The 12,429-nt window shown below is 44.7% G+C and overlaps 1 protein-coding gene across 4 annotated transcripts in view; it reads left to right on the plus strand.

The window, feature by feature from the left end:
- Nmnat3 (nicotinamide nucleotide adenylyltransferase 3) overlaps positions 1–5,552 on the plus strand; it is a 121,881-nt gene extending 116,329 nt beyond the window's left edge. For all 4 annotated transcript variants that reach the window (XM_006975154.4, XM_076576879.1, XM_076576880.1 and 1 more), the window contains one exon: positions 4,180–5,552. In XM_006975154.4, the coding sequence (XP_006975216.2) occupies positions 4,180–4,544 (365 nt within the window). In that variant the 3' untranslated portion in view covers positions 4,545–5,552. The remainder of the gene's footprint in view (positions 1–4,179) is intronic.
- The last annotated feature ends 6,877 nt before the right edge of the window (positions 5,553–12,429 follow it).

The following is a 12,429-nucleotide window of genomic DNA, read 5'->3' on the forward strand; positions in this document are numbered from 1 at the left end:
CTTTTTATCTTGAGATGGGGTCTCACTAAGTTGCCCAAGCTGACCTTAAACTCTTGTATCCAAGGCAGGCCTTGAACTTGCAATCCCCCTGCCTCAGCCTCTTGAATAGCTCAGATTGCAGGTCTAAACCTTCAGGTCTAGCCAGCACAGCAGTTCTTTACAAGGGCAGAAAGTAAAAGCAACTAAGAATTTAAATGTAAAGGGACACTGAGTAAATGACATTGTATGCATCAAAAGAATCCGCATCAGGAGTTTCAAGGAGATGGGGAAACGCTGAGGAAGTAGGAGAAGCATCATATAATAATACGTGTATAACTTCGGATAAGAGTGAGTGTGGTTCCCTGTTGTTGGTGTGTCTAAATCAATATGGAAACCTAAGAAAACGCACCAAAATGTTGATGGCTGTAGAGCCCAGAATCAACCTGATGGGTTGCTGTTGTTGTTTTCAGTTTTCAACATTTACAGCTTCCATATGTTCCATCGTGAACACACATTTCATGTTCATCATCAGAAAAAGGCAAAAAACAAAAACAAAAAAAATGGACATTTTAAAACAGGAAGGTGGGCTTTTCTCAGCAGAAGCTTGGGTTTTGATGGGATGGCACATATGTTACCAGGGACATGTTTATTTCTAAGGGCCACGTTGGGATCTGTGCATTTTATTGTGTGCTGTCACAGTCTGGGATGGCAGATCACATGCTGAGCTCAGCACTCGTGGCATCAGATCTGGGCCTCACTGTCACTTCTGTAACTGGCAGACCTCCTTGGACTCACTTGTCCTCATGCAGATTGCTGTGATGCTGGCTGCTGGCCGGGCGGGGGTGGGGGGGGGACGACGGACACTGGAATAGGTGACACCCCAGGGCCTTTACCCGCAGCCCGTCTTCTGTCGTCGGTAAGGGTGGTCCTGCCCTTGGCTGATAGGGCCGAGTCTGGTTCAGAGAACCAACCCCCTTTCTGTAAAGACAGCAAGCACCTACCCTTGTGCCTGTTTCACCAGGGACGGTTAGTTTGGGTGCTGACTATCGGGTCTCATTCCTGGATTCCTCTCTGGTGCCCTCGTATGTAGATCTCGCCTGGTGTGCTGGTTGGATGTCATCATCCATGGCTGTATTCATACATCACAGTTGACAGGCTTTCTCTCCACCTGTCCCTTCCTATAACTTCCATGGAACCTTTACTGTCCCCATCTTATAGCTGAAGAAATAGGCCCACAGGCAAGTCACTTTCCCAGGGTCCCAAGAAATCTGAAATTTACACCCAGCACTGACTAGCCTTGAAATCGATGCTCTTTAATGCCATCAACTTAGGGCCAGCAAACATCCAGGCATCTAGGTTCTGGGGTATTTTCCTTGCAGCTTGCATAAAGTTTGGCCCATCTGCTTTTCAAAGCCCATCTATTCAGATGTGGACTACTCACCAGACACCCACAGACCTGCCACTCATGCCACTGTGTGATTGGTAGACGAGTCACACTGGCAGCCTTTATTCACTTCTCATTATTTATTTGGTGGGGGTAGTGCCTGCGTGTATGTCTGTACACCACGCACATGCTGTGCACACAGAGGCTGGAGGAGGGCTTTGGATCCCCCTAGAACTGGCATTACAGACAGTAGTGAGCCACCATGTGGATGCTGGGAATTGAACCCTGGTCCTCTGGAAGAGCAGCAAGTGCTCTTAACTGCCAAGCTTCTTTCCATCCTCCAGCCTTTATTCTTGAATTACACACTTTGGACCTGGACAGTTATTTGGTCTAAAACTTCAGTGGCATTTAAATGAATGAGTTTGAAGGGGTTCTGTGAGGCCTGGACACAGCAGCTCGGAGTTGTGGCCTGAGGCACATGTGATCATGTGAGTTCATCGCTTCATTGTCTTGGCTCAGGGGGACGGCAGGTACCTCCAACCTCATAGATGTACCTTTGATTGAGGGGCAGAGATCAAATCCTTTCTAGTCCTTTCTAGTCACAGCTCAAAGTGAATATCTTTTCTTACTGTCAATATTAATGAATCCATGTCTAATGTGGAAACCAAAATGTCAAAAAAATTCCCCCCAAAACCCACTAGGAGAATCTGGGGAGATGACCACACGCTTGCTGTGCCAGTGTGAGGACATACCTGTTCAGATCCTAACACCTATGTAAAAAGACAGGTGCGGCTATGTGTACCTGTAACCTGGACCATGGTGGGTAAGAAACAGGAATATTGCTAGGGCTTGCTGGCTTCAAGCCTAGCTCAAAAGTGATGTGCTCCAGGCCATGCCTCAATAGAATAACGTAAAGAGAGCAATAGAGAAAGAATTCAATCTCTCTCTCTCTCTCTCTCTCTCTCTCTCTCTCTCTCTCTCTCTCACACACACACACACACACACACACACACACACACACACACACACACACACACACTAAAGGGTGGAAAGTAGGAGAGACAGTGTCCCATCTGTTCTGACCTGTAGAAACAGAGCGGATGTGCCCCAGGCCCCAGGAGATGCTGAAATCAAATGAGTATCATTGAACCAGTTGTTTGAAAGACCAAACCCTGGTCTCTTACTTTCCTGCCGTGATTCAACACATAAGAATTAGAGCAAATCCTAACAGCTGCTGGAAAATACAAATCCCTAACAAATTAGTAAAGCGTGAGTTACTGAATAATTTGTAGCACAATTTTATTGCTTTAGAAATAAGGAGATAATTCATACTTATTAGATGGATATTTCTGGGTAGAAGGATAGATAAGTGGATAAGTAAATGGATTAGTGGATGAATGAAAAGCAGTTAAAACATGTAACACTCTGTGCCAACCATGTTTCTGACTGTCTTATTTGATAAACTGATCCAGTGCTAAAATAACCCCACAAGGTAAGCACTATAACATGCTCATTTGAAGTTGAGGTCACAGGAGCCACCAAATAGCAGAACTGGAACCAAGCCTGAGACATCTGGGGCTGTCTGTGTGGTCACTGAGAGCCTTGTGTGTACTAGTCATAGAATGTTCCAATGTCGTTGATTAGACCAGTGTTCTGAGGCTACAGCATTGGAAAAAAAGGAAAAATCTCTTTGTATGATGATATCTGCTGCTGTGAACAGTCCCCTGGCCTGTCCTCTCTTTTAGGTGAGAATTCTTTATACACCATGGTGTCGTGTGTGTGTGTGTGTGTGTGTGTGTGTGTGTGTGTGTGTGTGTGTGTGTGTGTCCCGGTGTGGCAGCCCAGAATCTCTTCCTTACCAAGTCTTCAGGGTGACACAGAGGGAAGGCCAGCCTTTGCCATCTTCTGAAATCAGTTTCCAGAAGTACCAGGGACACAGAGTGTGCTTCTAGCATGGCCTGGCTTTCCTGTTCAGATTAGTCAACTCCAGATGAATGGTGTCAGCAAGTCAGCTAACCATTACCCACCTTCTCAAGTGCTCCCGGGCTTCCTGTTCGTGGCGCACATGCAGATTCTCACCAGTAGGCGGCAGCAGAACCTAGCCGCTACAGATGCCCCACCTGGAGGCTGGCTGCTGGTTTGTGTTCAGGCTTCCCAACTGAGCTCTCTCTAGCCTCTCTGTGCCTTGGTTTCTCCCCCTGCAAAGTGGGCAGACTTCATAAATTTGTTCTGAGGGTCACATGTTATTACATGCATTGTGTCTAGTAACAGTACCATACTAAGAACCTCAAAACACTTGTAACAGTAAGTGTTCTACTAGAATAAACTCTTCAGGACTGCCACACTGACCAGCTGTCCTAGAGCTTTGTCATGTTGCAAACGAAAATGAAAAGGCCACCCGCTGGGATCTTAGAGACCTTGTAGTCATCCAGAGACCTTGTTGATGATGAAATGATGAAATGTCCTGAGGTTTTATATGAAAATACTAAGTCCTCAGGACTTAGAATAACAAGGGCTGAAATGGATGTTGGGGTGGCGGCTTGTATACCACTCACAGCTTCTTGATCTTGGGACTTTAAATAAAAGTCTCACTTCTCATCAGATAATGGACTTCTCTCTGCGCTGGTCCAGAGCCACCATAGACGGACTTTTGTAGTAGCACTGAGTACTGAAAGGCAAATTTTTTTTTTTGCTTGGCTTGACACTTTGCCAGTATTGAAGAAAAGCTGTGTTGCTGAAATCATGACTTACATTGTAAGTCACATCACTTCAGAATCCTGTAACTTTGCTGGGGTCCCCCCCCCCTTGTTTTGCAGCACTGCCCGAGCTGAAACTCCTCTGTGGAGCAGATGTCCTGAAGACCTTCCAGACCCCCAACCTCTGGAAAGATGAGCATATCCGGGAGATCGTGGAGACGTTCGGCTTGGTGTGTGTGAGCCGGAGCGGTCATGACCCGAAAGGGTACATCTTGGACTCGCCTATCCTCCGACAGTTCCAGCACAACATCCACCTGGCCAGGGAACCCATTCAGAATGAGATCAGTGCCACATACATCAGGAAAGCCTTGGGCCAAGGGCTGAGTGTGAAGTACCTCCTCCCCGACACTGTCATCAGCTACATCAAGGACCATAGCCTCTACATCAGTGACAGTTCCTGGAAAGGAAAAGGAAGGAGTAGCTAGAAGGCCTCTGAGAGTGGGCAGTTCTGGCCTTTGTTTTGTTTTGGGGTCTGTGTTTCCCTTTCTGTTTGTTTTGTTTCTGTGGTGGCAATGCCATTGGTAACTTCCTTCCCTGACAGACTGTTCCTATGGCTGGGATAATTGTGTATCAGAGCAATTTAAATGGTGTGGCAGGTCATCCGATTAGACAAAACCTCTCAGAGCCACTGGCAAGGAGACCTGTTTACTTTGTGTAAATGGAAATGATAGGATGTACACTGATGTTATTCTGAACATGGCAGGCCCCGAGGGGTCAGATCAGTTGCCCTCGTGCATTTTTTTTTTTTAAACTCAGACCAGGTGCAGTACACTGGTCTTGATTGGAAGGGTTTGACAGGGTGCTAATTACTGAACAGGGGACCTTTGCAACGTCCTTGTTTCAAACAGAATAATACCATGTGAGGATTCAGAAATCTGGAAACAGTACATCATGATTTCCAGTGTATTCTCCCTTACAAACAATTGCCTGCCTGCCTGCCTGCCTGCCTATGGTGTAGCATAAAAAATTTTGACCACACTCTTTCTATGTTGTAGTCAAGAAATACGTATAAGATTTATTGTATGTGTGTGTGTGTGTGTGTGTGCGTGCGTGTGTGTGTGTGTGTGTGTGTGTGTGTGTGTGTGTGTGTGCAAATGCATGTGAGAGGAAATCAGAGAGGGACCTCAGAATTCCTGAAACTGGAGTTATAGGCAGTTGTGAGCCACCTGATGGATGGAAGAGCAGTAAATGCTCTTAACCACTGAGCCATCTCTCCAGCCCCGTCAAGCAATATTTTTGATACAGCAAGTATTTTTACACTGCTATACTCTAAACACCAGGGTTCCCGATATCCTGATTTCTAAAAAGGAACTGAAGTAAAACAGATGCCTGGCTGTTTTAGAAGATCTGTTGAATGTTTTATGACTGCCTGACTGTTTGAATATTGGCAAAAGGATAAATAATAAATTGACATCAAAAAGTACTAATGAAAAGTTTCTCTTTTTTCCTTTGTTATTTTATTAATGCCCGGTGTTCAGCTGTTGCTCTTCTTTTTAGCTACTCTGAAATTTGTTCTTGTTCCGATCGAAGTGGTATGAATTCAAGTTTGTGTCCTGAGTACTAGAAGTAGAGGAATGTCTTAGACAGATTAACAGCCTAGAGTCACCAGAAGAGCATCTCATTGAAGGATTATCCAGATCAGAATTTGGCCTGAGGACATCAAGAAGCTGCAGTGTCCAAAGGAGCTTCTTTCAGAGAAGAGCAGTGGGAGGTCCCCTACCACGCATGAAGTCATGTTCATTCTAGGGCACACAGTGCCATTGCATAGGAATTGGAATACCCCACCCCTGACTCCCAGGCACCCCCGCTTCCGTTCTTCCCACTCTCGGTGCTCATGGTATCTTTCCGGACTAAGTGTTTACAGCTGAGGACTCCTCACAGCCCAGCCTTCTCCGTGGGCATCCAGGGCCTGACAGGTGGAGGCTCACTGCTGGGAGTTGGTTATTTCCTTGTTGTTATTGAACTTTAGGATTCATTTATTCAGATCACAGTTATTGAGGTCCTTGCATGGGCCAGGGGTGTAATGGCGAACAGACAGGGTCTCCATCCGTAAAAGCTCATAGCATGGTGAAGAGCAGACAAGAAGCCAGCACTGATGAGGACTCTGAAAGTGACACTGACAAGCTGATGGCCAGAGGCAGCGGGTTCTCTGTGAAGCTAATGAAGCTTGCGCGTTGGCTTCCCTCTTTCCCACATCCTAATTATATAGGGATCTGAGTTCCTGATTCTTGGTCCTTTTTTTGAAAGGGGTCCCTTTGAACTTGTACACGGTATAGACTCTCAAAGTGGTTTTCGCTGATGGTGTAGACAGCAGAGAAACTCTAATGGATGTGTTACAGAGACTTTGGGATGGATGGAGGCAAATGGCCTTGATGATGAATGGCATATACAAAGGCCCTGAGGCAGAGGGGCACCATGGGCACCATGGAGAGCTGGCGTCATCATTACCTCCTTCACAAGGTGCCCGTTACTACACTGCACCTGACAGCGGGTGCCCTGCATGCCAGTCACCCTTCCCAGCCTTTCCATAGATTTAATAGGCTTCGAGGGCATGCCTCCATCTCCCTGCTCCATGTCTGTGTCATGCAGTTTCCATAAGAAAGCACAGCAAGACCTATGCTGTGTATGTACGTATTATGTATGTGTACACATACACTCACATATATCTTAATTTCTGTCACCTGCCTATCTCACTGATTCATGTCACCTCCCTTAGTAGCAGAAGGGAAACTATGTCTCACTGCTCTGCCCCTGATGCATTTCCTGGCACCAGGATGTGTACGGATTTCACATTCCTCTCTGCTCCCTCAGGTGTCCTCTGCATCTTGATACCTGGCTATTTTGTTTCCTTTGCAAGAACAGAAAAACAGTGGTTCAGGCTCCTGGGTAAATAGAATTTCCAGCCTTAAATAAAGGATCTCCTAGGACACTATTCGACACCCAAATGAGAACAGGGCTGTATCCTTGCCTGGGGAAAGAAATTCTCATTTCTAATACTGTCTGTGTCACTTGGGACAGAATGATGTGAAATCCCATTTCAAACCAATAGAGCTTGAGCTTTGGGAGGCACGTTTGGTAATTGAGTTAATACATGAATATGTATTTCCTTAGCCTTATCCTCACATTCTGTGCTGATAGTGTTGCTGCCCCAGCCAGTTGTAGAGGTCTTCATACATCATAGTACCCGGTGTCAGTCATAAAGTTATTTTCTTAGCCCCAAACCTGACATTATAGATGCAAATATGAGTGACTGATAAATATATCTCTGTAGTGATTCACATAGGCACATACCTTTGAATAGTTTAGTATTGTTTAAATAACTTGAGCAAACATTGCTCTTGACAGCACAGGCTGCAGGGACAGACTATGAGAAGGACCCTAGTGTTCCCTGGGACTCACGTTTCCAAATTAGCAAACGCTGAGTGAGTGGGAGTTGGAGCAGGAACAATAGTATGCTCTTGGTCAGGCTTGGGAAGCCCTTCCTCACCTCCTGTTGGAAATGAAATGGGCCTCGTGCCCTGTCGATTCTACCTTCTGTGCATCCTTCATGTCACCCCCTGCTCTGGTTTCTTTTCTGTTGCTGTGATAAACACTGTGATCAAAAACAAACAAGGGGAGCAAAGGGTTTATTTCATCCTCTACCTACAAATTACAGCCCATCATGATGGAGTCAAGGAGGAACTCAAGGCAAGAACCCAGAGGTAAGATTGCTATTCTCTACAGCTTTAATTCTGACCAGTGAATGAACTCACAGCCCACAGAGTACACTGCAGGAGCCATGGGGGCTCGCTGCCTGGCTTCCCGTCATGCTCATACTTAGCTAGCTGTCTTATACAGCCTGAGGAATAGCACCCCACACACACGGTGTGCTGGGCCTTCTTCATCAAGGAGGACAATAAGATAATCCTTCATAGACATGCCCTCGGACCATACTCAGCTACACAGTTCTTCTGTTAAGGCTTCTCAGATAACTCTAGGCTGTGTCAAGTTGGCAAGGCCAACCGAGATACCTAAAGACATCTAAAGCATCGTCAGCTCTTACCTTGATCAATGCAGTGACCTAATGGGGTGTCCCATCCTACTCCTGGCTCCTGCAGTCACTTCTTCACCTAGAGAGTGAGTGCGCATGCACATTCATGCATGCGTGTTCAAATATAGTCATATTCCCTACTGGCGTTCCTTCTGGAAGAAGCCATTAAGAAAAACAGAAAGATAGCTGGGCAGTGGTGGCACACGCCTTTAATCCCAGCACTCAGAAGGCAGAGCCAGATCTCTGTGAGTTCGAGGCCAGCCTGGTCTACAGAGCGAGATCCAGGACAGGCACCAAAACTACACAGAGAAACCCTGTCTTGAAAATTTGTTTTTTTTTTTCTTTAAAAAAAAAAAAAGAAAGAAAAGAAAAAAAAAGAAACCACAGACTAGGGGGGACATTTGCCAGATTGCCAGATGTGTGTATCTGATGTATGTATCTAATAAATGAATTGTTTCCAAAGTGTGTCAAGAACTCTAAAAACAAAATAGCAGAATCAATAGCACAAATTAAAGCTGATCCCAAGAGTTATGTGCTGGAAAGGATAAAGCTTTCCAGACCCCCAATGTTGCTGGTCAGAGAGTCTGCTGGTGAGGCTGATCTTGCTTTGCATCCAAGAACTAACTCACCTTGCACAATGTTGCCTGTGTTTCTAACTGGTTGGCTTTTGTCTCTTCTTGAGATACTAAAGATAATCCTGTTATACCACCCTGCCTGGGATGTTCATACAATGCCATTTATGGAATTTCGGTAGCCATGGCTGGTTGTGTACCAGAGGTGCCTATATCACCAACCCCTGAAGCCTGACTCCTTCAAACAGGTCATCTGTAGTGGAACACCCACAAGACACCTTACCAATGACAAGTAGTCACATGAAAAGGTGCCCAACATCATTAGATATTGGAAAAATCCAAACCTAAACCAGAATTAGATGTAGCTGGAGTTTTCTCCAGTTCCACTCGGGTCCCTACAGTTCTACCGCCCACTTATAAAATAATCACTCAGAAGCTCATATTAGTTAAAAATTGCTCAGCCATTAGCTCAGGCTAACTATTGACTAGCTCTTACATCTTAAATTAACCCATTTCTGTAAATCTATACCTTGCCACATGGCTTGTGGCTTACTGGTATCTTACATCTTGTTTCTCATGGTGGTGGCTGGCAGCGTTTCCTCACTCAGCCTTCCTGTTCCCAGAATTCTCCTTGCTCTTTGTCCCGCCTATACTTCCTGCCTGGTTACTGACCAATCAGCACTTTATTTATTAACCAATCAGAGCAACACATTCACAGCATACAGATATCCACAGTACTTCCCCTTTTTCTTTTCTTTTCTTCAAAAAGGAAGGTTTTAACTTTAACATAGTAAAATTACATATAACAAAACAATTATCAAGCAAGAATTACAGTATCAATATCTAGTCTATTTATATTATCTAGTCTATTTGTATTTGGCAAAACTAAAGAAGATATCCTATCTATCCTATATTTGTGAGTCTAAGGTTTTATATCTAACTTATCTTTTATCATAACTAAGGAAATAACTATATAGTCTTCAACTACATCAAAGACCTCAGAAGGATATAATATTACCTGAGAAATGGGAGAAGGATGCAAGCAACTTTTGGGAGTCTTGTGAGAGTAGACAGAGACAGCTGGCAGCTTGGACAGTCATCTAAAGTTCCTCTGTAAAGTTGGGGCATCTGTCTTTAGCCCACAGGCCTGGAGTCTCTCAGTCACTTTTTTCTGTGTCCTGTAGAATGTCTGGTAGTTTCCTCTGCGAAGCAGGAACCTGAAGGACCATTTTGCCAATCAAAGTTCATTGGTCACCTTCCTATGGGTCCTGCATGTCCAGTTAGTTGATCAAGCAGTCTCAAATACCCAAATGGCTATTTTTGCCAAGAAGATAGACTCCATACGGAGTGTCATGAATGCCCATCTTTCTCTCTGAAGCAAATCAGTGCTGCCAGGAGCAGACATGTCTCACTGTTCAGAAAGTCTAAATTTTTAAAAATATTTTAAATGCCATATTCTGTAGGTCTTTGAAGTGTTTGAAGATTACCTACCTAATTGAATTATATCTGAGTATACCTAGAAAACTTAACATGACTATAAGTTTGCCTATCATAGAAGACTAATTATTAATCTGTATTTTTAATTATCCATTACAATCTAAATGAGTTATATAAACATAATACCTCAAACGAGAGTAGAACAAAATCAACTCTAAATTTGTATCAATAAACTAAAATCTATACAGATATCCACAGCAATGAGACATCATGTCACACCTACTAGAAGGGCTAAAGTCAGCCCAGCAATTCTACTTCTAGGAATCTACCCCTAGAGAAATTAAAACCGATCCACTCAGACCTGTATGTCATATGTCTGCAGCATTATTCGTTTAGGTAAAGTAAGATAAACAACCCGTGTGTCCATTTGGGTGAACCGAGAAACGAGTATCTTAAATCCACTCAATCAAATACTGTGTTGGCTTTCCAGATAACAAATACCTAAGAAATCTAATGAAGACAGAGGCTGATTTTAGCTCATTGTTGCAGTGGTTCGGTCCTTTGTTTTTGTTCTCTGGCTATGTATTTTTAATCATGCCTGTCTATCTTCTAAAACTATTCAAAATTGCATTGATGTATTTAACGTGGGGGTCACATGTGAACTGTGCACGTGTGTATATGGGGGTCAGAGGATAACTTGCAGGGGTTGTTTGGCTCTTTCCACCATGGTTGTCCTGGGGATGGAAGTCGGCCCTTCAGACTTGGCAGCAAGCATCTCTACCCCCTGAGCCATCTCATTGTTCCTCTGCCTGCCTGCCTTGTAGCTTTCTGATTCTTTGTTCAATATGATCTACTCCGCTATTGATACCATCTATCATTTTTTAAAAAATCTCATTTAGTGTACTTTTCAGCTCAAGGATTTCAGATTCATTTTTTAAAATTCCTTCCATCTCTGTTCAGTTTCTATGACAGAATATCGAATTTCTTCTCTGTATTTTCTTCAAGTTCCTTAAGACAACCATGTTGAACTCTTGCCTGGGGAGGGGTTCATATTGATTTTTATAGTATCAGTTTGGGGTGCCATATTTTGTTGATTGGGCAAAGCTGTTGGTTCCCGAAAGTTACTGTTTGTTGGAGCATATCGTCGTCTGTGAATTGAAGGGCAAGGCATTCGCTCCAGCTTCGTTTGTACCATTTCTTCTAGACTTCTAAGCATGCTGCTTGTCTTCTCTCTGCAGGAGTGATTTCTGCTCTTTCAGGAGCAGATCTCATCCTAGCCCAGGTTGGGATGTTCAGTATTTCAGCACTAGAGGGCATCCCAAGCCCAACAGAGACCCCCAATCTAGCATTGATGCGGTGTTCTGAATGCACCAGAGGAATGTGGTCTCCCCTTGAGATCATCACCTGTGGTCAGGAACCAGGAGACTTTGCCTGACTCTGGACCTCACCACAGAAGGATCGGCCTCAGGCTATGCAACGTGGTGCTACTTTCTCTTCCGCACACATGGACAACTATTCTGTGTTGTGCTGCCTGGATTCCAGGGTAAATACAAAATGGATTACACTCGGTCATGCTCAAGAGCCACAGGTCATGAAGCCCAGCACAATACAGAGACAAAACCAAGCTTCACACTGCTGTGACTGCCTCCTACTGGGCAGTGCTCATGACTCATGTTACTGCAACCAGCCACGACTGATTCAGCTAGAATAGAAGTCCATCAGGCTGGAGCGATAGGTCTCCCTTGGTGGGATAGGTCCTGAAGCTCTATCCATGGGCATTAGCCAGAAGACAGGGCCTATTGAGATCTGCCCAGTGTTGGGTCTCACCCACACACATTAATTTCCATCCCAGAGCCCTGGTCCTGTGCTTACTTCTGTCCTGCTCCGGCAGACTAAATCTTTCTATGCAGTGCTGCTGAGAACAGGGAGTTAAGTTGGGAGCAGATTCATGGCCACAGGGCTGAAGATCCAGGGCTCAGTCAGGTAGAGGTAGTCAGCTGGAGATAGAGGCTATGGGCTCTGCTTGGTATTGGGTTGTACATCGAAAGTCTGGGCTTAATTCCCTCTTGTTTTCCAAAGAGGAGAGCATCTCTTTCCATCCTTGGTTTGGGAAACAATAGCCAGGCCAGCTTTTCTTCCTGTGTCCTTCAGTGTAGTGTGTCTTTTCCTATAAAGCTAAAACCGACCACTGTGATCTCAGCTCATATTAAAGTTGTTTTGTGTTCGAGTACCTGCTTGAGTTCATGTTTCTGTGAGGAGATAATTACTCAA

Source organism: Peromyscus maniculatus, chromosome 7 (assembly GCF_049852395.1).
Source record: "Peromyscus maniculatus bairdii isolate BWxNUB_F1_BW_parent chromosome 7, HU_Pman_BW_mat_3.1, whole genome shotgun sequence".
Classification (NCBI taxonomy): Eukaryota; Metazoa; Chordata; class Mammalia; order Rodentia; family Cricetidae; genus Peromyscus; species Peromyscus maniculatus.